The following is a 26,547-nucleotide window of genomic DNA, read 5'->3' on the forward strand; positions in this document are numbered from 1 at the left end:
TCTAAAGTCTTAAATACACACATGTATATATATAGGTTATATATATATACATATATACATAGTAAATTAAAATATGATGTATCCTCACACTGAATTAGATATAAAAAAACAAAAAACGAAGATGTCAACTAAAGGAGATACAAAATTCTAATTTAAGATGAATTTAATTTAGGCACAGTCTATACCTATAGACTCTATAATACAAAACAATAAATTTTAAAGTCTCTCTCTCTCTCAACTAATACTACAGTATTCTCTCTTTCAATTTTTTCCTCTCAGTTCATTCCAACATCTACATGTTCCAACAACTCAGGTGAGTCCAGCAGTACATTCCCTCAACCTTCTATTACCTAAATTATATAAAGACACATGATATGTACATGTACAATTTCAATCATACATTTCTACTCTCAAATACCTGTTTCTCATTAATTTCAAAACCAGTTCACGCACTGAAGTCTATGAGCAAAACAGTAACATAATACATTGGGTGCCTAACCTCTTGATTCTCTACTCCACTGCTGGAAAGCTCCAAAACAGAACCTCCTCCACTGTCAACCACAGCTGATGTCATTGTATATTCCCTGAGGAAGCTTGAAAACGCTATTAATCAGTGCAATTAAAGGTTCATGGATGATTGCCAGTGTTATAGGTTTGCATTATCATATCTTAAAAGTCAATAGAGGAGTGGAGTAGATGTCCAGCAATCCAATCTTCTAAAGATGATTAACCAGAGAGCCTAAAAAGAGGAAGAATTTGAAAAGTTATTAAAAATGTATAGGAAAGATATAAAGCACAACCTATTTTGCAATCTAATTTTTAACATTTGTATAAACTAAAAGAATATATGCTTATACAGCCCTGTGTCAAAAGAGGGCAGTAATGAGCATTCTACTTTTTAGCATTGCCAAGTTCACTGAAATTAAATTCTTACCAAGCTACTGAACATTCATGACATTATGATATTTATATTCTAAGAGATAAAATGCTATAACTTTCTATCTTTATGAAGATGTTCTTTTATTCCTGAAATATTTTCATAGATATTTTAAAAATCTTTTATGCATTAAAAACATGAAATGTGCTGGACGGAGACAACTTCTAAAATTATTTGCCTATATGACAAATCAAAAGATTTATTGGTCTGTAAATATTTCACTGTTCTTCTTTGGCTCATTTAGTTTATTTATCTAAATAATTAGAATTGTCTTTTGCTATGGCAGCAATCTAATTTTGTGGTCACATTTTGAATACTCTACAAGAACTATAAAACATTATTTTGAATAGCTTATATTTCAAATAGAGTAGTTTGAAAATAAAGTAGTGAAATCACTTAGAATGCCTTAAACATTATTATTCTTTCCTCAATAATGTTTTTGCTATTGGTTCAATATGCAATATAGCAAATGGTTTCAAGTAAACATAATTCAGTTTTCCTCAGTAGGGATGAATTTCAATATGTACACCATCTAGATTTATTCATTAGATTATTCCTAAAAAGTTACACTTTATTTGATTTTGTAAATGTAAAATTTTTCAGAGAAATTAGAGATTTATTCCTAATAGGATTTTTCATATAAAAATTAAAGAATGCAGAAAAACTAAGTATAAAGAAAAAAATACATTTCTAATAAATCATTCCATTAATATTATATCCTCTATTAAGTTTAACTACTGGTACCATGGAAATGTGGTATAAACTATTTCCATAAACTCCTACAAGCAAAATAAATATCTGGGGAGGGGGGCAGAAATTTCACCTCATTACCTAAGACCATTCAGTACTATTAGTCTCCTTTTTTATCTTATCAACAGAAATGGAGGAAGTATTTGTATCTTAATAAAAAAATAAGAAAAATCCACAGCCCCACACACTGAAGCTCACCATTATCATATAAGGAAATGACTATTTTCAGTTTCTGTTTTCTAAACATCCTAATATATAAAAACCCAGGGTCCATCACATACACAAAGACCAGAGACTCGACCTAACACCCAGGCTGCGCGCCCAGCAGGCTCTGGTGGGTGGGGACTTGTGGCAGCAGAGACGGGGAAGGGGGAGGCGGGGCCGGCACTCACACTCACTCACAACCGCACACATGCACAGACACACACAGCACCCACCAGCTCACAGCCTTTTCTCCCTTTCTTTCCCTCCCTCCCAGCTCCTGCTCGGAGCCTCTCTCAGAATGAGGAAACAAAACAGACTGGGCCTGAAGAGGTCTGGATGGAAGGGAGGGTGGGCAGAGGGTGGAGCGGCCCCCACTGGCCCAGCCCCCTCCCAGCAGGGAAAGAGGTAGAGGGAGACAGGGAGGCCTGGAGGACTGCTAAGAAAAACAAAGAGAGACAGAGACTGGGCGAGATCAGGCTGGCAGGGGAGGGCAGTTGGGGGCGAGATCAGGCTGGCAGAGGAGGGCAGTTGGGGGCAAGATCAGGCCGGCAGGGGAGGGCATTTAGGGGCATTCAGGCAGGCAGGCAGGTGAGCAGTTAGGAGCCAGCAGTCCCAGATTGCGAGAGGGATGTCTGACTGCCGGCTTAGGCCCGATCCCACAGTCGGACATCCCCCAAGGGGTCCCCAATTGGAGAGGGTGCAGGCTGGGCTGAGGGAACCCCCACCCCCACACGAATTTTGTGCACCGGGCCACTAGTATAGATAATAACATAAATAAATTTTACTTACAATTTGAATGTTAAGTAGTCTAAGCATCCTTCACTATTTTCACAACTTGGCAAGAGCTAAAACATAAACCAGCAGTTCTCTGGAACTAGTAGCGGGGGGAAAAAGACAGTATTAATATAACTTTATTAAAAATATTGTTACCCAAAATAAGTGTAATTCAGACAGTATGTACTTATTACAAACCATCTCCAAAGCCTAATAATACACATTATATAATACATATAATAATTCATTAATAAATTCTTTCTAGGGTATTGAGAAATCAGAGGTTTTTATCAAACTTAAAATTGCAAGTCACCACTAAATAACAATTACTAAGTATGGACAGATTCAACATACACAGCCTATGCCCCATATTAGGGCTTATATTTCAAGTGGCTACAGGATATAATCCTTGTTCCCCAGGAATTTAAAATGAGGTTTTTAAAAACTAACCCAAAAAACTATTGTAAAGCAATGTTGATGATATATTATTGCCTATTAAGTCACCTTCCTCCTGCTCTCTCACCTTCCAAATTTACATTCCAGACACATCCAAACATCCAAACCTCAAAAGCCCTCCTCCTTTCAAAGGCTAATCCACTGACCTATGCCCTGGAGCTCAGCCCTTGCTCCATCAATTATTTCCTCTTCTTCCCTAACCTTATCTGTTTTAACACTGGGTCCTCTCCCTCAATGTCTAAACATTTACAAGACTCCCTCATCTTAAACATGGAGCAGTCCTCCTCTGCTGGAAAGCTCCAAAACAGAACCTCCTCCACTGTCAACCACAGCTGATGTCATTGTATATTCCCTGCGGAAGCTTGATCCTGCATACTCCTCCAGCTACTGCTTTGGGCCCTTTCTTGGATAATGTTCTAGAAGAAAAGTCTTCTATACTCTGTCTCCACTTCTAATTTCTCAGGTACTCCACCTTCTATGGAAGTTAGTCATCAATTACCACCAACTGAAAGTTTTACTAAATTCTGGTTGTCCAATCCAATGGACACATTTCTGTCTTCATAGGACGTAAGGGCTCTGAAGCATTGACACTGTTGCTCATACCCTCCTTGACACTCTATCCAGAATTTATTTCTCCCTCTCTAGCTCCTCCTTTTCAATTTCCTCTTACAGACTCACCCCTAATTTTCAAGGAACTTGGAGCAAGGCTACAATGGAAATCCATATATCGTATATGTAACTATTTTAAAAGTTATAAATCAAGCTAACAAGCTATTAAATTATTATTCTATCTTCCCATACATATTTTTATAAGAATCTAAAAGGCTAAGTTCTGATTTGAACTTCTCAGACTCCCTCAAGTTCTATGGGGGCATGGGAGAACCATAACCACCACCACCACCCCCCCACCCCCCCTCCACACACACACACCTGGCCTGCAGCCTGTCTCTTTTTCTCTTCCCAACTTTGGCTCCACTCCATACTACAAGAAGCCACATATACATACAATTAGCATCCCAACCTCTGGCCACATGCCTGCAAACTGCTACCCTTTGGCCATCCCTTAGGCTACAGTCAAGAGAGGAGAGGATCAGAAAAGAGGCCTGTGAAGGGCGACATGGGCAGGGGTTCAAATACTCAGAACTTGACCTAAAAAAGGTACAGATGGACTAGTTCCATTCTTCCCCAAATCCTAATCTTATCAGGAGGGACGTAGGCCCAGAGCAGGGTTCCCACTTTGCTAAGTTTAAAGACAGTGCTACTCTCTGATCAACACTAACATGGAGGTATTTCCAGGATCCCATCCTTAGTCCTCTTCTGACTCTACACTCCAAGCTCCCTCATGTATTGGCATGGCTTCATGACTATCTTTCTTCCAGTCTAAACCATTTCATGGGCTCCAGTTATCTACTAGATAACTTTCTTACCTTTACTTCTTTATGAAATGAAATAGGGTATGTAATAAGATGTACACATCTAGCCGAAACCGGTTTGGCTCAGTGGATAGAGCGTCGGCCTGCGGACTGAAAGGTCCCAGGTTCGATTCCGGTCGAGGGCATGTACCTGGGTTGCGGGCGCATCCCCAGTGGGGGATGTGCAGGAGGCGGCTGATCGATGTTTCTAACTCTCTATCTCTCTCCCTTCCTCTCTATAAAAAATCATTAAAAAAAATAAAAAAAAATAAAAAAAAATAAAAAAAAAAATAAAAAAAAAAAAGATGTACACATCTATTCCAGGATATCTGTGGCATACCATTAAGTAATCCAGTAAGTCAACAAATATTAACTGAGTGTGTGTGTGTGTGTGTGTGTGTGTACCATTACAACCTAAGCAACCATTACGACCGAACGACCGGAACAACCAGCTGACCAGTGGTTATGACACACACTGGCCACCAGGGGGCAGACTGCCAATCTCTCCCCGTCCTTCGTCCTTCCCCCCTGGCCGGCAAACCTCCTGTGGTCCCTCCCCCCAACTGGCAGGCCCTGGCTAGCAGCCAGCAGGCCCCGGCCAGCCCAGCCCCGATCAGGACTGGGCAAGATGGCTCCGATAGGCTCTGATTGCCAGCCAGGCCTAGGGACCCCAACCATGCACGAATTTCATGCACCGGGCTTCTAGTCTATTATATGTTAGCAGTGTTGGGTGCTAGAGATACAGCAATGAATAAAGCAAAAGTCCTTATCCTTATGAATCTTAAATTCCAGTGAGGAGAGATGAAAATAAACAAAATAGCCCAGTCAGTGTGGCTCAGTGGTTGAGTGTCAACCCATGAACCAGGAGGTTGAAGTTCAATTCCAAGTCAGGGCACAGGTCCCAGTTGCAGGCTCAATCTCCAGAAGGGGGTGTGCAGGAGGCAGCAGATCAATGATTCTCTCTCATCACTGATGTTTCTATCGCTCTCTCCCTTCCCCTTCCTCTCTGAAAGCAATAATATATATGTACATATATATATACACACACACATATATAAAATAAAAATAATCAAAATATGGATAGCACATATGTAGATGGTGATGAAAGCTAAGGAGACAAATGAACCAAAGGGAGAAAATATTTGGCAGGGAAGAGGATTGCAATTTCAAATTGAATGGTCAGAGAAAGATTCACTAAAGAACTGACATGACTAAAGACCCAAAAGGAGTAAGCTATGACTGGGTAAAGAGCCTTCTTCAAAGGAAAGATGAACTTCAAGATCTGCAACAGAGAGTACACCTGACTAGTTCAAGGATCAGCAAGGAGGCCAATATGGCTAGAGTGAAGTGAGCAAAAGGGAGAAAGAACAGAAGATGATGACAGAAAGTAAGGGCCATAAAGGCCTTCTGTAAGGACTCTGACTTTTACTCCAGGAGAAGGATGACCTGATTATTATAAGGATTATTCAGATGCTGGGTTAAGAACAGGCAAGGGGCAAGGGCAGAAGCAGGGAGATCAGTTAGAATGCTACTATAATAATTGGGTAAGAAATGAGTGGCTAGGACAAGTGGTAGGGTTTGGAAAGAATGAAAAGTGATCAACTTTTAGATTTATTTTGAAAGTAAAGTGGAAAGATTTGCTAGCAAATGGGATGTGGGTTGTGAAAGAGTGAAGAATGAATCTAAAGATGCATCACAGCACCAATAAATGGTATGGAGAAAAGTGTGGGAGAAGAATACATCCCAAACTGAACTCTTTTTTTTTTTCTTGGCTACCTTCCCAAAAATATTACCTCTCCTATTGTGCTTAGCTCAGTAAGTTACCCCAACACTCACACAAGTTGCCTACAAAACAGAGATCCATGACTCCTTTCTCCATCAACACCATCATACTCTTACTCTTGACCCCTTCTCTATAATCTCCTATCTTCTGCCCTAGTTGAGGTCCTCTTTATCACTTCTCTATATTGCTGTAAGAGCCTCAGAATTTGTCTCTTAGCCCCTAATCTTGCCCCCTTCCAGTCCATCTACTGCAATATCAGGGTAGTCTGAGATAGAATAATGTCAGGCCCCTCTCAAGTCTTCAGTAGTTCCTCAACACCTGAAAGATGAAATCCCAACCTCTTTGCAAATTTTGACAAGCAAGAAGTCTAGGTCTATTTTCAGAAGTTATGAAATGTTCATTCTGATATGTTCAGGTATGTAAATCATGTATCGAATCCACGCTCACTTGTCCAGCCTCACCTTCCTTTACTTCATCTAACTTCATACCACAGTTGCTTGTAGTTTCCTATATTCTTCTCTCCTGTCTTGAACATCTCTCCCCTGCTAACCACTGGGCCAATTCCTGTCTTACAGGTCTCAATTCTAATGCAACTTCATCCCCTCAGAGCTCAATTATAATTTTCTATAACTCTCTTCCCCCAATCACCTTACAGGCAGTCCTCGGGTTACATCAGACTCGACATACGTCGTTTTGTGGTTACATCGCCATCTCCCATTTATTTACAAAAAAAAAAAAAAAGTTCCGTCATTTTGACGTATGTACATATGTGCTTTATGTTTTTTATTATTTATTTACCACAAGTAAAGGTCAGGAATTGATATCTTTCTTTTAAATTTTTTTAATGTTTCACTTCATTTCTGCTGTGTATGCGCTCCATGTGAGTGACATAGGTGCTTATGTAGGTGGGTTCCGACTTACAGCGAAAATCGCGTTACATCGTGCCGTAGGAACAGATCTCCGATGTAACCCGAGGACCTACTGTATATACCTCCCTGACTCAAAACATCTGGAAAATAATAGCCTCCAGCAGATCATTCACTTGCCAAGTCCTATCAACCATACCAGGCCAAACATCTATGTCTTCCCTTCAGTGTTCTTTAAAACCCTGCTCCTTTTTAACTCCTTAATCTACTCCCTACCAAATTCCCAAAGCACCAAGTTTTAAAAATCAGTGTATCCAGGTTTTTTAGATCTGTGGTTTTACTACCTAAATTAGTGTCTTTCATAGAGTAGGTACACAGTCAAGATGTGATGAATATAAGAATAAGCAAACATGCTCCAATCAGACAAGTATCTCCATTGTTCATTGTACACACCACCATGCTCATTCACATCCCCATCCCTCTCCTGTCACCAGGAATGTCCTCTTCATTTATTCAAATTCCACTTGTCCTCCAAGGACAGTTTTTTCTCCTACAATGACATCACCTCTTTCCTATCTCTTACTATACCAGTTCTTCCAATAATATTTATTGAATACTTACCATATGCTAAGCAGCACTATGTCAGAAACACAAAAATGAAGTAAAAACTCAGCCTTTAAACAGTTTAGAGTCTAGTAAGGAGAAACACAGAGAATTACAGTGTCAATGCCATAAAGGAAACTACAAAGTGCAGTGGGGACATAAGAAAGGAACACCCAAGTTGGCTTTGGAGGGTTCTAGAGAGACTTCAGGAAGGAGCCACCATTAGGTCTAGAACTTAAAAGAAGGAGTGAGGACTGGCATGGCAATAATAAGAGAAACAACTCTGAATAATGAATACTAAGTGAATTAATCAGGACGGAAGAAAAACTCTGTGTGAAAAGATAGCAAATCTAAGTAGCACCCAGAAGTAAATTCTGCTTGTACTATAATTTAGTTGCCCTAGAGTACAGACCACATTCTCATCAAAAAGTTTGTGTGTAGCCGAAACCGGTTTGGCTCAGTGGATAGAGCGTCGGCCTGCGGACTGAAGGGTCCCAGGTTCGATTCCGGTCAAGGGCATGTACCTGGGTTGCGGGCACATCCCCAGTGGGAGATGTGCAGGAGGCAGCTGATCGAAGTTTCTCTCTCATCGATGTTTCTGACTCTCTATCTCTCTCCCTTCCTCTCTGTAAAAAATCAATAAAATATATTAAAAAAAAAAAAAAAAGTTTGTGTGTACATAAAGTGCAAAAACAAGGAACACTCAATCTATGATATTAGAAATAGGATGCTACATCACAAAGGACTAATATTACTAATATATAAAGAACGCTTGAAAGAGAGGAATAAAGAACCAAAAACCTCAAGGAAAATATACAGGTCACAAAAACATATAAAACGGGCCCTTAACATATGAAAAGTTCAAATTCACTCATAGAAAATACAAATTTTCAAAAAACGATATATCATTTCTCTCATCTATCAGACTGGTGAAAATTAAAATGTATGACACCATATTCTGTTGGCAAAATTGTGCAATTTTATACATTGCTGCTGGGAAGACAAGTTAATACAACACTTTGAAAGTGAAATTTGGCAATGTCTAACAAAATTGCATATGCATTTACCATTTTTAAAACAGCTTTATTGTTATGTAATTAACACGTTTACCCACTTAAGGTGTATAATTCAATGGTTTTTATTTACTTTTTATTTTTTAATTGATTTGAGAGAGGGGGAGAGAGCAAAACATTGATGTGAGATAGAAACATTGATTGGTTGCCTTCCACACGTGCCCTGACAAGGTATTAAACCCGAAACCTGAGTATGTGTCCGATTGAGAATCAAACCCACCACCCTTTAGTGTGCGGGACAACGCTCCAACCAATTGAGCCATACCGGCCAGGGCTCAACGGCCTTTAGTATATTCACAAAGTTGTATGATATCCCCACAATCTAATTTTAGAACATTTTCAGCACTCCCCCCCAATCCCATGTCCATTAGCAGTCACTCCCTATCATTCCCCAATCCCCAACCACTAATCTACTTTCTATATCTAGAGACTTGCTTGTCTATTTCATGTAAATAGAATAATATAATATGTGATCTTTTCTGACTGGCTTTTTCACTTAATGTTTTCAATATTCATATATGTGTAATATGCATTAGTATTTTCTTTTTATTGTTTTTTAGAAAGAAATGTTGGCCTGAAATTCTGCATTAGCAAGAAATTATTCTTAGGCATAGGCTTTATTCAAATTTACCCATGTAAAAGAACTACCTAGAATCAAAATAGAAACTTTTTATAGTGCTAAATAAAAAGGCCCCCTGTAAAAGCAGCTAGGAGGAAAAGTGCACTTAGACTCCCATTAAACTATTTACACAAGATCATCTCCTTTTACCTAATTAAGTCAAAGGTTTACAGCTTCTTCCATAGGACTAGAACATGGGCATGAATGGGCCTGTAGAACATGTAATAAACAAATGCACGCTTATTTTTATTTGAAGGATTAGGGTCCCTGTACCTGGAACTCTCATCACCAGGCAAAGGGAACTAAAGTTCTTGCACAGAGGTTAAAACACAAATCTTCAGCCTCAGCAGGGCAGGATCTTTTTAGTCTTGAAGAGGTATGTCAGAGGTCATTGTACTCATGGCAAGAATAAGGATACACAGCAGGTCATAAAGGAAAAAGACGTAAGTGGAGTCTGGAGGACTCAATCTGCAAGCTTCCTATGCTCTCTCCTTCCCCAGAGAGGTCAGGCAGAGCTTACTCCTCTCCCCCAGCAACAAAAATGCACCAATGTGCACGCAGTGTTTCTGCCCAGGCATGCCCATCGGAGACTCAGCGCCCAAGGCTTCACTGCAGGCAGGTCACAGGGGCACCCTCTGCCTTGTGTGCACCAATACTACAGACCCCCAGAAGAAAAGCAGGTGTTCAACATAAACCGTATTGTTTGTACAAACAGTCTAGGCACAGTGAATCACCCTTATCAGTTACTGGGAACACCCTGAGGGCCAAGTTCCCAGATGCCAGCCAAGGGCCTACCTTGCAAACAGGCCTTTCTGAGGACAGCAGTTTCAAACTTGCTATGTTAACTATTTTCTGAAGAGCAAGTTATTTAACTTCTTGAGATCTCAGAAACATAAGGGTCTGGAATGAAGAGGACATGGACACCATCTTTCCCACATATAATATATGGGAGGCTTAAAATGCTTTATCCTTATAGAGTGATATCATGATTGAGTTTAAGTGCTTACTAGTAGATATGACATAGTAAGAACATCATCTCAATGTCCAAATATTATGTAAAGATTCATAAAGGCAGACTTCCTGGAACATTCTCAACTCATCCAGATTATGAAATAAAATATAAAAAATGAACTGGCTCTGAAAGTTTACTTAAGCACACCATTAGAGAACAAAAATGTAAGATGAAAACATTCAGCCCTGGCTGGGTTGGCTCAGTGCATAAAGTGTCGGCCTGTGGACTGAAGGGTCCCGAGTTCGATTTTAGTCAAAGGCACATGCCGGGTTTGCAGCTCGATCCCTAGTAGGGGGCAGCCGATCAATGATTCTCTCTCATCATTGATGTTTCTATCTCTCTTCCCGTCTTCGTTCCTCTCTGAAATCACTAATACATATTTTAAAATTTTTTTTCACTAATCTGTTCTAAAATGAATACACTTTCTAGGTCTTACTAATTATAATCTAAAATTAAATTTAAATAATCATGAAATTTGGAGTTTAAAGTATTATATGTTTAACATAGATTTGAGTTTTCTTTCTTTATGAAGGTATTCCATATGTGTCCTTATCTCCCCATTGACCACCCCCCTCATGCCCTCACCCTAGAATTGAGTTTTATAAGAAAAACTTACTTTTAAAAATATATTTTTTTATTGAGTTCAGAGGGGAAGGGAGAGGGAGAGATAAAAAACATCAGTGATGAGCGAGAATCATTGATCAGCTGCCTCCTGCATACCCACTACTGGGGATTGAGCCTGCAACCTAGGCATATGCCCTGACCAGGTAATTGATGCATGACCTCCTGGTTCATAGATCGACACTCAACCACTAAGCCATGCCCGCTGAGCAGAAAAACCTACTTTTTTTATTCATGGATCTAAACTGCATCACTGTAAATATAATTACTCAAAATATGGTCAGTTTACTCATGAAAATACTGGAACTTTGGCCTTCAAGTATAGATAAGAACCCAAAAGATTCTGAGTTTTAATACTAATTCTACAATCACTATACTATTTGCTTGTTATACTCCCAATAAATGAATGTGACCTTTTTCTTAAATCATTTATAAAGCTTAGCCCTACAATCAACCTACCAAAATGCTCCTCTAAGTTTCCTCATTTTCATCGATTATGGCTGAGTAGAAAGAAGCCTACAGAACATATAAATTACCAGATTAGAGAAGTTTTTTGGTTTTGTTCTTTGGACACATTTATAGTTCAATAAAGCAAACTAACATATGCTAATTTAGAAACCAAAGTAGATTCGCTTTTGGTTAGGAATCTTTTTTTTATGATTTTTTTTAAGAGAGAGAAAGGGAGGGAGGGAAGAAAGGAAGAGAGGGGGAAGTGGGAGAGAGATATAAACATCTTACATATGCATTCATTGGTCTATGTGTCCTAACTGGGAATTTAACCCGCAACCTTGGCATATCAGGACAAGACTAACCAACTAAGCTAACCCAGCCAGGACAGCTTTACACTATTTTATGTTTTTAAAAATATGTTTTTATTGATTTCAGAGGGAGGAAGGGAGAGGGAGAGGGAGAGAAATATCAATGATGAGAGGATCACTGATTGGTTGCCTCCCCCAAGCACCCTGATGGGGGACGGGGATTGGACCTGCAACCGAATACGTGCCCTGGACTGGGAATCAAACCCGAGACCCTTGGGTCCATGTGCTGATGCACTAACACTGAGCAAACCGCCAGGCCCATATAATATTTTTGAACCACAGTGAACCTTGGGTAGCTGAAACCGTAGAAAACAAAACCTTAGATAAGGGGGAGATTACTGGACATGCTCACTGCAAATCTTTCTACCCATCCCACCAACACAAAGTAGAATATAAGCTCCACTAGTGCTGCCTCATAGATATTTTAATCACCATTGTATATAGATAGACCTCTCAAAACAGTGTCTGGCACATAATAGACAACAATGTTAACACCTAGCTCAACTTCTTCTTGTTCGTGGTTTCTTCTTCTATTTTATCATCTCTAATATATATAGGCATACCTCAGAGATATTGTGGGCTTGGTTCCAGACCACAGCAATAAGTCAAATAACACAATAAAGCCAGTTCTAATCTTTTTGCTGGTGCTGGGTCTTGCCACTGATTTGTAAAAAGCACAGCACTCTGGAGTGCAATAAAACGAAGTACATATGCCTGGCCTTGCCAGTGTGGCTCAGTGGATTGAGCATCACTGGTCCCTGGTTCAATTCCCAGTCAGGGCACATGCCCGGGTTGCAGGCTCGATCCCCAGTAGGGGGTATGCAGGAGGCAGCTGATCAATCTCTCTCACATCAATGTTTCTCTCTCTCTCTCCTCCCCAAAAAGACTCTATTCCACACTGTCTAATCTGAAGTACTTTAAAGTTATAATTTTATGGTAATATGAGTTAGCCAAATAAAAATAACCATGACAGTTTGTACTAGTGAAATAAAAGAAAAGATGTTTACATACCAAGTTATTTAGAAAGTCAGTCACGATACAACTACATGAAGTTTTCTGTATATTTTAGGCCGTAATTATAGTTAAAGTATAGTTTTATAATACTAATATAAATTGGTTGAAGTTAACACAAGAACATTTGCCATTGCTATAATTGTATTACAAATTTAAAGTTTTATACATAGTGGTATTTTATTTTATTCTCAGAGAGTTAAATTTCAAGGAAGAAGTTGTTTTCCCTGATATTATTTATGAAGATAAAATTATTTATTTATTTTTAAACCCTACATCTATTTACTCACACTCAGAAACTGTTAAAGAAAAAAAAATTGAATACTGAGCTGTAAATAAACTTTTAGTCAAGAATCAAGGTTACTGCTATGTTTTTCCAGTGGATTCCCACCACACTTAGAAAAAAAATCTAAATTCTTTTATATAGAGATCAATCAGAGCTAGCCCACCCAATGTCTCTGACCTCATCCATCACTCATCGCTCCTTCACTGGCTCCCTGAGCTCCAGCCACACTGGCTCTGTTCCTGCAACACACGAAGTTTATTCTAAACCTCCTGTTCTCTAGGATACAAGGCTCTTCCAGATCTTCAACAGACAGAACCCTCCTTACCCATGATGCAAATATCACTTCAAATACCACTCCTGCAGGAGACATTTCCCTCTTGGCTCCCCTTCCCAAACTGATACTCCATTTTCATGTAGCTGCCCTATCATTCTCTATTTGATATCACATTACCCTATTTCATTTCTTCATTATATTTTTCAGACTAAAATTACCTTATTTGTTTATATGTTGTTTTTTAAAAAAAAAAAATTTATTAATTTTTAGAGAGAAAGGAAGAGAGAGAGAGAGAGAGAGAGAGAGAGAGAACAATATCAATATGAAAGTGAACATCGATCAGCTGCCTCCACATTTCCCCCAACTGGGGATCGAGCCCAAAACTCGGGCTTGCGCTCTGACGGGAATCAGTTTAATGTCTGTCTCCTTAACAGGTACTACATTATCTTGTTTACTGCAGTCTTTCAAGAACCTAAAATGAATGAATACTATACTATTATATGTGCAGACTGATATGAAAATTTTAGTATTTTCTAACCATTCTAATGGATTATATTGCTCTCTTAGGCAATATAAATATATTTGCAAATATAAAATAGTTTAAATATTTTTTCTTCTCTTAACTGCTTTAAAAGACATACACCTACAAAAAATTATAAAACTGTATTGTTGGCCTTTTAATACATACAAATTTAACATATATGACAATACTAACAACAGACAGGAGAGGGGAGAAAATAAAGCAAAGTTTCTATATTTTACCGTAATTAAATTAGTCAATTAGGCTATGATAAAATAAGATCCATATTGTGCCCTGGCCAGATGGCTCAGTTGGTTGGAGGGTCCTCCCATACACCAGAAGACTGTAGGTTCAATTCTTGGTCAGGCCACACATCTCAGTTCCAGGTTCTGTCCCCAGAACATATGGGAGGCAACCAATCGATGTTTCTCTCTCACATTGATGTTTCTCTCTCTCTTTTTCCCTCCCTCCCTATCTCTCTCCCACCCTTCCCTTCCTTTCTCTCTAAAGAAAAAAAAAATCAATAAAACATGTCCTTGGGGTGAGGATTTAAAAAACATTTTTAAAGATACATATTGTAATTCCTAGAGCAACCTAACCTAAGATAGTAACTCCAAAAATCTAGTTAAAAAACTAACTAAGAAATGCAAAACCCTGGAAAATATCTATTAACTCTAGAAGGGGCAGCAGAGAATGAACAAAGAAATAAAAATAGAAATGAGACATATGGAAAATAACTAGCAAAACTGAAGACAGGATTACACTAAATATAAACAGACTAAACCCTCCAATCAAAAGGGAGATATGGTCAGACTTTTTTTAGAAAGTATTTCATCTACATGTGGCCTATAAGTATATATTTTTTTAAAATATATCTTTATTGATTTCAAAGAGGAAAGGAGAGAGAGAGAGAGAAATCGATGATGAGAGAGAATCAATGATTGGCTGCCTCCTGCAAGCCCCACATTGGGGATCGAGCCTGCAACCCAGGCATGTGCCCTGACCTGGAATCAAACCCTGACCTCCTGGTTCATAGGTTGAGGCTCAACCACTGAGCCATGCCAGCCAGGCAAAACACATTTTAAATTAAAAACAAAAACAAAAACACAAATAGGTTGAAAGTAAAAGAATAGAAAAAGATATGCAATGCAAAAAGCATAAGAGAGCTACAGTGGCTACACTTATACCAGACAAAATATTACAATAGACAAATAGGGATCTTTCATAATGATGAAAAGACCAATTTATCCGTAAGATTAAAGTAATTATACATGTATACCATACCAATTACTAGTACCCCAAAAGCAGGAAGCAAAAATTGGGAGGACAAAAAGGAAAAATAGATACCTCAATAATATTTTAATATCCCACTCTCAGTAATTGATAGAACCGCTAGACAGAAAATCAGCACAGACACAGGCGGCCTGAAAACTATCAACCAACTTGACCTAACACCTACAGAACATTCAGACCAACAACAGCAAAATATATATTCTTTTTTATCACAGATGGGACACTCCTCAAAACAGATTAATACTAAGACATAAAATGTCTCAATAAATTAAAAATGAAGAAAATCATACAGAGCATGTTTTCCTACTACAGGGGAATTAAAAATCAACAACAATGAAATCTGGGGAATCCCTAAATAACTGGAAATTAAACCATACATTTCTAAATAACCTATGAGTCAAAGAAATAATCACAAAGGAATATATTTAGAACTGAATGAAAATGTTAAAAAGCAGAACATATAAAAATGTATGAGGTGCAGCTAACAGTGTTTGGAGGAAAATTTATAGATTTAAATGGCTAGATAAGAAAAGACAATCTCAAATCAATAACCTAAGCTTCTACCTTAAGAAACTAAAAAAATGCAAACTAAAGCCAAAGCAAGCAGAAGGAATAATATTACAAAGATTAAAATGGAAATCACTGAAATAGAAAACAGAAAAACTGGAAAAAATCAATTAAACCAAAACGTGTTTCTTTGAAAAGAATAACAAAATTGACAAACCTTTAGTTAAAATGACCAAGTAAAAGTGAGAATAGATAGATGCTATCAATTTTACAAATGAAAGAAAGACATCACTACCTATACTGGCAATATTAAAAACATATATAGGAACATATTATGAACTATATGTCAAATTAAATAGCTTAGGTGAAATGGACAAATTCATAGAAACACAATTACTGAAACTAAAAAATTAGCACAAAATATGAACAGACCTATAACAAGTAAAGAAATTAGTATTTTTAAATTTTCACAAAGAGAAAAAAAAAGGTCAGATGCTTTCACCAATATATTTGGTGAGTTTTACCAAATATATTCAAGGACATAATACCAGTCCTTCAGGAACTTTTACAGAGCAGTAGAGGGAACACTTCTCAATTCACTCGATGAGGTTAGTATTACTCTTACGAGTCCAAAGACATCACAAGAAAAGAAAACTTCAGACCAGTAAGTCTCATAAATATAGCCACAAAAATGTTTCATTAAACATTAGCAAACTAAATCAAGCAACATACAGGATTATACACCACAACCAAGTGAGATTTATCTCGGGAATATAAGGCTAGTTTATTATCTCAAAATCATTAATATAATACACCATATTAATGCCCATGTAATAAAAGACAAACCACATAATCATCTCAGATACTAGTGTGACCAACCATACTGGTTTGTCTAGAACTGAGGGTTTTCCCAAGACACAGAACTTTCAGTGCTTAAAACAGGAAAGTCCTGGGCAATCTGTGACCGTCACACTAACAGACGCAGATAAAGCATCTGACAAAGTCCAGTGCCCATGCGTGATAAAAACTCTGAACAAACCAGGATTAAAAAGCAACCCTCTGCTAAACATAGAGATATGCTATATGCCGACCCCGGTTTGGCTCAGTGGATAGAGCGTCAGCCTGCGGACTGAAAGGTCCCAGGTTCGATTCCAGTCAAGGGCATGTACCTGGGTTGCAGGCACGTCCCCAGTAGGGGATGTGCAGGAGGCAGCTGATCGATGTTTCTCTCTCATCGATGTTTCTAACTCTCTATCTCTCTCCCTTCCTCTCTGTGGAAAATCAATAAAATATATTTTAAAAAAAAAAGAGTAATTAAAAAAAAAAAAAAAGAGATATGCTATAAAATACTGTGCCTATACTTAACAATGCTATAGTGTACACTTAAAAAGAGGGTAGATCTCATGTTGTGTTCTTACCCCAATAAAATAAATTTTAAGTACAAAGTTTGTACACTCAAAACTACAAAACATCACTGAGAAAAATTAAAGATCAGTAAGTGAAAAGAGCCCTAGCCGGTTTGGCTCAGTGGATAGAGCCTGTGGACTGAAGGGTCCCAGGCTTCGATTCTGGTCAAGGGCACATGCCCAAGTTGCGGGCTCAATCCCGCATGCAGGAGGGGGCATGCAGGAGGTAGCCGATCAATGATTTTCTCTCATCATTGATGTTTCTATCTCTCTCTCCCTCTCCCTTCCTCTCTGAAATCAATAATATATATACATATACATATATATATTAAATAAATAATAATAAATAAATGAAAAGAAATTTCCATGCCCATGTAATAGAAAAACCAATGTTGTAAGGTGACAATTTTCCCCCAAACTGCATTCCCCATCAAAATTCCAAGACTTTTTTTTTTCAGACATTGACAAGCCAATCCTTTTTATACTGGACCCAGAACAGCCACACGTTTTAAAAACAAGAACAAAATTTGAAGGCTAACATTACCTAGTCTCATCAATTACCATAAAGCACATTAACCAAGACAGAACAGTACTGGCCTAAGAACAAACATATAGATAATGGAAAATAATTGAGAGTGCAGAAATAAACCTTTACATTTACAATCAATGGAGAAATGACAGTCTTTTCAACAAACGGTGCTGAGACAACCCATACGCAACTGAATTTGGACCCATTTATTCCACATCATACATAAAAATGAACTCAAGCCTGGCTGGTGTGGCTCAGCGGTCGAGTGTAGACCCAGGAACCAAGAGGTCACCAGTTTCATTCCCAGTCAGGGCACATGCCCGGGTTTCGGGCTCAATCCCCAGTGGGGGCCATGCAGGAGGCAGCCAATCGATGACTTCCTCTCTCATCAGTGTTTCTATCTCTCTATTCCTCTCCCTTCCTCTCTAAAAATCAATAAAAATATATTTCTTAAAAATGAACTCAAAATAGATCATAAATCTAAATATCAGAGCAAATACTATAAAACATCTAGAAGAAAACAAAAGAGAAAATCCTCAAGACTTGAATTAGGCAGAGAGTTCTTATAACAACAAAAAATTAATCTATAAAATAGAAAATCGGAAAATTAAACTCCATCAAAATTTAAACTTTTAACAAAAGAAATTAAAACTTTTGTGCTTCAAAAGATTCCAATAAAAAAAGTTGAAAAGACAAGCCACTCACTGAGATAAAATATTTGCAAATTATGTATCCAATAAAGGACTTGCAACCAGAATATATAAAGATTGTTATAACTCAATAATAAAAAGACAAACGAAAACCACACAAAAGTTTTGAGTATCTATTTCACCAAATAGGATATACAGAAATGGCTAATAATCATATGAAAAAAATGCTCAATACCTTGAGTCTTTAGGGAAATGCAAGTTAAAACCACCACAATGAGTTAACCACTTCATACCCACTAAAATGGCTATAATAAAAATGGCAATAACAAATGTTGCCAAGAATGTGAAGAAGCTGGAACTCTCAAACACTGCTGTTAGGAATGTAAAATGTACGGCCACTTTAGAAAACAGGTTGGCATTTTTTAAAAAAGTTAAACAGATGACCCAGCATTTCTATTCCTAGGTATCTGCCCAAGAGAATGAAACCATATGTCCACATAACGACTTGTACTCAAATGTTCAAGCAGCATTATTTGCAACAGTCAAAAAACTGGAAACTGCCTAGCTGCGTGGCTCAGTGGTCGCGCACTGAGCATATGAACCAGGAGGTCACAGTTCCAATTCCCGGTCAGGGCACATGTCCAGGTTCCGGGCTCCATCCCCAGTAGGGGGCATGCAGGACGCAGCCAATCCATGTGTCTCTCCATGTGTCTCTCCCATTGATATTTCTATCTCCTTCTCCCTCTCCCTTCCCCTCTGAAATCAATAAAAATATATTTTAAAAAAACAAAACAAAACATAAAACTAGAAACAGCCCTGGCCGGTGTGGTTCAGTTAGTTGGGCCTTGTCCCATGTACTGAGGCAGCGGTCGCCAACCTTTCGGACCTCACGGACCACCAGTTGGCTGCACTAAGGGATTGCTGGTTCAATTCCCTGCAGAGGCACATGCCCAGGCTTCTGACGCAATTTCCTGTAGGGAGCGTGCTGTTTCTGTCTCTCACTCTCACTCTCTCTAAAAATCAATTTTAAAATCTATAAAAAAGGTCCTAGCTGGTTTGGCTCAGTGGATAGAGTATCAGCCTGTGGACTGAAAGGTCCCGGGTTCGACTCCGGTTTGATTCCGGTCAAGGGCACATGCCCGGGTTGTGGGCTCGATCCCCAGTAGGGGGGCATGCTGGAGGCAGCTGATCAATGATTCTCATCATTGATGTTTCTATCTCTCTCTCTCCCTTCCTCTCTGAAATCAATAAAAACATTTTTTTTTTTATCTTTAAAAAGAAAATAAAAAGACCTGGAAACAATTCAAATGCCCATCAACTGGTCAACAGATAAACAAAATGTTGTATATTCGTACAATAGAATATTCAGCAATAAAAAAGAAAAAAATACAGATAACATGCTACAATAAAGATAAATTCCAAAGCCGAAACCGGTTTGGCTCAGTGGATAGAGCGTCGGCCTGCGGACTGAAAGGTCCCAGGTTCGATTCCGGTCAAGGGCATGTACCTGGGTTGCGGGCACATCCCCAGTAGGAGATGTGCAGGAGGCAGCTGATCAATGTTTCTAACTCTCTGTCTCTCTCCCTTGCTCTCTGTAAAAAAATCAATGAAATATATTTTTTAAAAAAAAAGATAAATTCCAAAAACAGTATAAGTGAAAGAAGCCATATGTAAAAGACTATATATGTTATGATTCCATTTATATAAAACTAGTGGTCCTGTGCACAGATTTATGCACACTGAAAGGAAAATAATTAGAAGAAATATTTTAATATTGCTATTTGCCCTTTCTCCCTTAGCGCCTGGGAGCCAGGCAGCGGCCCCACCCTCCGCTGCCACTGCCACTGGGCAATCGGTGGGGCGATGATCGGCCCCACTCACACCTGCCTTAGCCTGGCGCTGCCCGCTCACCTGCTCCACCATACCACCAGTCCACTCTAGTTGGGGCCCAAGGGAGCTGGCAGCACCTCCACTGCTGCCTACTGCCAGCACCACGTTGCCAACACCCACCATGTTCCACACCGCCCCCTGATGGTCAGTGCACATCATAGTGAGCGGTCGAACTCCCAGTCAAGGGGACAATTTACATATTAGGCTTTTATTATATAGGATATTCAGAAAAGGCAAATCTACAGAGACAAAGCACAAATCAGTGGCTCCCTGGGGCTAGGGGTGAAAATAAGGGTTAACTACAAACAGTCTAGAGGGAAATTTTGGAGGTGATAGAAATGTTCTAAAACTGGCTTGTGGTGCCCAGTCGGTATGGCTCAGTGGTTGAGCATCGACTTATTAAGCAGGAGGTCATGGTTAAATTCCTAGTCATGGCACATGCCTGGATTTGGGGCTCAATCCCTGATGCAGGAGGCAGCCGATCAATGATTCTCTCTCATCATTGATGTTTCTATCTCTCTCTCCCTCTCCCTTCCTCTCTGAAATCAATAAAAATATATTTAAAATAAATAAATAAAACTGGCTTGTGGTTTGACACTTCTACTTACTAAAAATCACTGAATTGTGCACTCAAAATAAATTAATTTTGGAATTAAATAACTCAAAAAAGCTGATTTTTTTTAAGTGCACATACCCAACAGAAATGAAAAAACATTCAAACAAAGATTTGTGCACAAATGTCCATAGCAGCATTATTCACAATAACTAAAAAGTGGAAACTCAAAAGCTCACCAACTAATTAATAAATAACATGTGGTATATCCATACAATGGAATATTACTCGGCAATAAAAGAAATGAAATGACACATACTACAACATGGATGCACTTTGAAAACATTGTGTTAAGTGAAAGAAACCAATCACTGAAGATCACATATTGCATGATTCATTTATATAAAATGCCCAGGAACAGGCAAGTACACAGAAAGTAGATCAGTGGTGCCTAGGCCTGGGGATGTTGGGGGAAACTTGAATGTGACTATTAAATGGATATGTGGTTCCTTTCTGGGATGATGAAAACATTCTAAAATTGATTATGGTGACAGTTGGCATAACTTTATAAATATATTAGAAAACACTTAACTGCCCTGGCCAGGTGGCTGTTGGTTGGAGCATTATACCATACACCAAAAGGTTGTGGGTTCAAGTCCCTGTCAGGGCACATACCTAGGTTTCCAGTTTCATCCCTGGTCTGGGCATGAAAGAGAAGCAACTAATTGATATTTCTCCTCTCTATCTCTCTTTCATTCCCCTCTCTCTAAATCAATCATATCCTTAGATAAGGATTTAAAAGAAAAAAACCCACTTAACTGTACATTTTAAATTGGTGAACTAAATGGTATATGAATTATCTATAATAATAAAAGCATAATATGCTAATTAGACCAGACAGCCGAACAACCTTCCGGATGTCCTTCTGGACAAAGTCGCAGCGGCAGGGCCGAGGCAGAGGCCGTTAGGGGCAATCAGGCAGGCAGGCAGAGGCAGTTAGGGGTGATCAGGCAGGCGAGTTAGAAGCGGTGGAGGATTGTGATAGGATGCAGGCCAGGCTGAGGGACCCTCCCCTGCCCCCACAAGAATTTCGAGCACCAGGCCTCCAGCATCTCAATAAAGCTGTTACCAAAACACACACACACACACACAAACACACACACACACACACACACACACACACTTGTGCAATCTGTGAGCGGGTAAAGGCCATCAACACAGTTACCAATCTATTAACTTAGGATAGAAAAATTTCAAAGTTACAAATTCTTTCCAATGAAACTCTGATTTTTTTTTTAGTATACTATTATATGTCTGAAATGAGAAGCAATGATTGATCAATTAGTTAAGTCACTAAGTTTAAAAACAGGTTGACATGCCGAAACCGGTTTGGCTCAGTGGATAGAGCGTCGGCCTGCGGACTGAAAGGTCCCAGGTTCGATTCCGGTCAAGGGCATGTACCTGGGTTGCGGGCACATCCCCAGTAGGAGATGTGCAGAAGGCAGCTGATCGATTTTTTTTTCTCTCTCATCGATGTTTCCAACTCTCTATCTCTCTCCCTACCCCTCTGTAAAAAAATCAATAAAATATATTTTTAATAAATAAATAAATAAAAACAGGTTGACATTAAATATTCAAATTTCAGGTGCCCAAGATATTTCAACTTTCTACTTCATGTGTTTGCTAGGTGATACCTCAGTAACATTCATATGAATGCACTGTGTAAACTGTGTTGCACTGTCTATAAACGTTAATTATTCCTAAATTCCTTTAAGCGTAACTTAACAGCTTCCAGTTTTATATAGTCTTGAAAGGAAGAAACTCTGAAACAAAAACATCCAATCTTATCTCAGTAAAGGGTACATACATTCTCCGGTGATTCTGGCACCAGAGAAAGTGCTTAATTTACCTCTCCATAGAGGCTCACTTATAGATAAAAAGGAAAGTAAATCTGATTATCAAACACTCGAGCACTGTTCTCTCATCACCGGATTAAAATTTAAACCACACAGCTGAAGTACATGTTCATGATCACAAGAGAGGAGGAAAATTCTAGTTTTACAATGAAGTGTCCCCTCATTCACTTTAATGAAGTACTAAAAACTTGAAGGCTAGTCTGCAGCGAATCTAGAAAAAAAAAAAAAAGGACCCGGGCTACTGGCCCACGAGAAACAAGCCGAAACTGAGCAATCTGGATTCCTCTGGGTGTGTTAGAATATTTTCTCCGTCCTTTGCTGACATGCAATAAAATTGCCCAACTGGAGCAAGAGAGGGGCTCGGGGCCCCCGCTCGAAAAGCTGCTGGGGCAGCCCCCGCAGAACCCGCCCCGCGCTTCTTCTCCCGCGGCCCCCCCAAAACAGCCCGGAGCCCGGTCCCCAAGGGCCAGCTTCGCGGAGAGAGGATCCAGAAGGCGGTCACTGGGCGCGCGTAGTACAGAGCTCGTTCCTGTTTTGTTTAAAAACAGATTCCAAACAGAGACAAGCCTCCCTCGCCCCGGGGAGTAGGGGAAGTGGCAGCAGGGGCCCGGCGAGGAGCGCGAGGATAAAAGAATGGCCGAGGACAACCTGCCGCGCGCGCCAGCCGCCAGGGAAGGATAGGTGAGAGGCGGCGGCCCGGCCCCGGCTCGGCTCGGCTGGGGAGGGCACTGCCCGCCAGCCCTCCACGCCACCCCGAGCCGCCCAGGTCCCGCCCCGAGCTGGCCGCCCTGCCCAGGCGCCGGCCGCAGCCTCCCGCCCTACCGGACCCTCCCAGGACGCGCTTCCTCCGGAGCCGGACCCCCGCCCTGGCCTCCCCGCGGGGGAAGGCGGGTCAGTCCGGTCCGCTTCTCGGCAGAGGTGACTCGCGCGGAGATGTAAACACTGCGAGCCCAGCTGCGCGCGGCCCATCCCCCCCGCCGGGGTCCGTAACCTCTCCCTCCGCCCGGCCCCGCGCCCGCACTCCCCGCGGGCGGCGCGCAGCGCGCCTTCCCCTTTCTCCGACTCCCGCTCCCCGACCGTTGCCCGAGGGCACCGGCCCCCGTCCCCCGCTCCCCGCGGGTGTCACGGCCACAGCCTCTGGAAAACCCCTCCGCAAACCCCGGAGCAAACAACACAGGCGCGGGGCGGGAGGCGCGGAGGGAGGCGGCGGCACTCGGGACAGCGAGGCTCCGTCGCCGCGCCCTCCGCGCTCCCTCCCGCAGCCTCGGCTGCTCGCGCTCTTACCTGCTCGCCGCGTCGCCCGGGAAGACCGCGGCGTCGCTTTCCCTCCCGGCAGGGCCGCGGACTCGCCGCCGCCGTTGGCCGGGCGTCCGGAGGGAGCCGGGCCTCCCCGGCAGCCCGAGCCGCTCCGCTGGGAGAGGAGGAGACAAAACAGCGCGCGCCGCCCCGCGCAGCGCCCCCCGCCCGCACCGCCCCACCGACCCCCAACCGCCGAGGCGACCACGGCGACACAGAGCCCGGCGCGGGGAGCAATGGTGGCCCCCGCCCTCGCCCCGTTCCCCTCCCTCCACCCCCCGCTCGGCTCCTCCCCCTCGGCCTCCTGCCGCCGCCACCAGGACACTTGAGTCCGCCTCCCCCACCCCGCCCGCTCCGAGCGCTCCTCCCCTCCCCGAGCGGCGCGGGGGGGGGGGGGGGGCGGCACCGCCAGTCACCGCAGCGCCTGTCAAAGCGGGGCCGGCTATTTATACCCCGCGCGGTCCGCCGCCCTCGGCCCCCAGGCCCCCATCAGCCGGCCAAACCTGCCTCCGTGGCTCTCTCGGGTCTCTCCCGCCCCTGATCCCCCAACTTCTCCCTAACCCGCCTTCTCAGGTAATGACTCTCCCCACGTGTCCCGCGCCCTGCTCGGAGCTCCCCCATTCCCTTCCCGGACTGGCGCAGAGGCGGCGAGGCCGCGCGTGCACCTGCAGCGCCCGCCCGCTTCCTCCCGCCGGCCGGCCCGCACGCACACACGCGCTCCACTCCGAGCGCCCGAGCGGGCCCCGGCGGGCACCCCATCCCCGGCGCTGGACTCTCGCCCCTCTGCTCCAGGACGGCCCCGCACGAGGGCAGTCTGACAGTTACTGGGGGCCGGGGTTGGGAGACTAGCCCGCGCCCTCCCGACTCCACTTCTCAGCCGGGCTAAGTGGAAGGTGGGGGCGCGGGCGGGGAGCGGCGCACCGCCCTCTCCGCCCCGGCCCCGCCCCGGTCGCTGACGCCCGCGGCGCACCGCCCAGCCCGCCGCGCGCCCCTCGGCGCCGCCCGCTCCTCCTCCCTGTCCGGCTTCGTACACCCGCGGACCCCGCCCCGTTCCCAGAAATTACCACCCGCCCAACGGCCGGGCGGCGCGGCGGTTGGTGCCCGCGTTTGCTGACGGGCGGGCGGCGGGGGCTCAGCGCGCAGCTGCGGAGCGAGGCGGACAGCCCCTTGGCGCGGCTCCCGGAGCTGCAGGCGCCCGCACCGAGCCTTTGTCGCTCCTCGCTCAGTCAGCGACGGAGAAGTAACTCAAGTACGAGTATTGTAGGTGCGAGCATGCGGGAGTGTATTGGTGCGGGAGTATTTGGGTCCAAGCGCCTACAATTCGAAAATGAAAGGCCAGCAGTTCGCTGCACGCTTTAGGTTTCCCCACTTTCACACAAAGGGGAACCCTCTGAGCAAGGCACTCTCAGGCGCCTTCAAGTGCACAAAGCCAATGACACGGTGCCCTGGGTTGTCCTGCGTTTGAAGCGCCTCATTAAAGACCTTTCGTATGCACAGTTACGCATGCAAACGCCTCAATCTATTCCCACCACCACCACATTTCTCAGCCGCAGCATCTTCTGGTTCGGTATTTGTTTCTTTAACAAAGAGCTGTGCCTGCCCCGTGCGCGTGGGGACGGATTCTATTCCCCTCGGGCTCCAGCAGCTGCACTCGGATGGACCTGGCGCGGTATTCACCAGGTTCATTTCTGGACCCCAGCTTTACTCTTTTTGCTGCTCCACAACCAGTCTTGAGCGAAGAAGAAACCCTGAGGAATGTAAGTGTTAGCTCTTCTTGAAAGTAACGTGGGAACCATGGAAATAACCCTAGAATGGGGCTCAAATGTCGGAGAACCACAGGAGGCTCCACCGAATTAAGTCCCCGAAGAAGCTAAGAATTCAATGATCTTCTCTTTCTTTTTTAAAGCTAGTAATACCTCTATTTATTGGGGGGAGGGGTATGATTCTTCCTTTCCTATCTTAAAAAGCAAAGCTGTGGACTTTTCTCTTAATAAAGGGACTTTTACTTTTAAACAAAGGGGAAACCCAGGTAGCAAAGAGGGTTAGTAAAAAAGATCCTCTTAACTCTAATGAAGTTTTATGGAGATTCCTGAGTTCTAAAACATGACAAGTCTTGGCACCCTTTTAAACTAAAGAATTTATAAAGCCTTTTAACATTCAAATTGTTAATACACAGTAAACAGGATACCACAAGCACAGCATCCTTTCTAGGGAAGTAGTTCTATTCCCCTACTTCCTGTGAAATACCCTATCACTTGTGGCAACCATTGTCCACTTTGGTATTTGAAGGAATTAATAATACTACTGCATCTCCATGACAAAAACATGGTATATTAAGGAGCTTGCAAGGACAAAGCCTGATTCTTAGAGTTAGGAACAGATTTCACCTGCAAGGTCAAATCATTCCTGTTGTCAAAATAGACCCAGAGACATAGAAGCATGAACATACTGTTGAACCTCAGAGGGAAGGCAGGGGAGGATGGGTAGG

At 42.1% G+C, this 26,547-nt stretch overlaps 1 protein-coding gene across 4 annotated transcripts in view; it reads right to left on the reverse strand.

The window, feature by feature from the left end:
• Nucleotides 1-24,205, reverse strand: part of ELF2 (E74 like ETS transcription factor 2) — a 93,550-nt gene extending 69,345 nt beyond the window's left edge. For 2 of the 4 annotated variants that reach the window (XM_070415187.1, XM_070415185.1), the window contains exons 1-3: nt 24,048-24,205; nt 2,681-2,765; nt 500-739 (exon numbers count right to left, since the gene is read on the reverse strand). In XM_070415187.1, the coding sequence (XP_070271288.1) occupies nt 500-574 (75 nt within the window). In that variant the 5' untranslated portion in view covers nt 575-739; nt 2,681-2,765; nt 24,048-24,205. Of the gene's footprint in view, nt 1-499; nt 740-2,680; nt 2,766-4,051; nt 4,623-24,047 lie in introns of those variants that run through there. The other 2 variants (XM_070415186.1, XM_070415191.1) reach the window with 2 other exon arrangements.
• Nucleotides 24,206-26,547: the final 2,342 nt, after the last annotated feature.

The sequence above is a fragment of the Myotis yumanensis genome, unplaced genomic scaffold (genome assembly GCF_028538775.1).
Source record: "Myotis yumanensis isolate MYYU_CA2020_CCGP unplaced genomic scaffold, mMyoYum1.0.hap1 SCAF_5, whole genome shotgun sequence".
Taxonomy (NCBI): Eukaryota; Metazoa; Chordata; class Mammalia; order Chiroptera; family Vespertilionidae; genus Myotis; species Myotis yumanensis.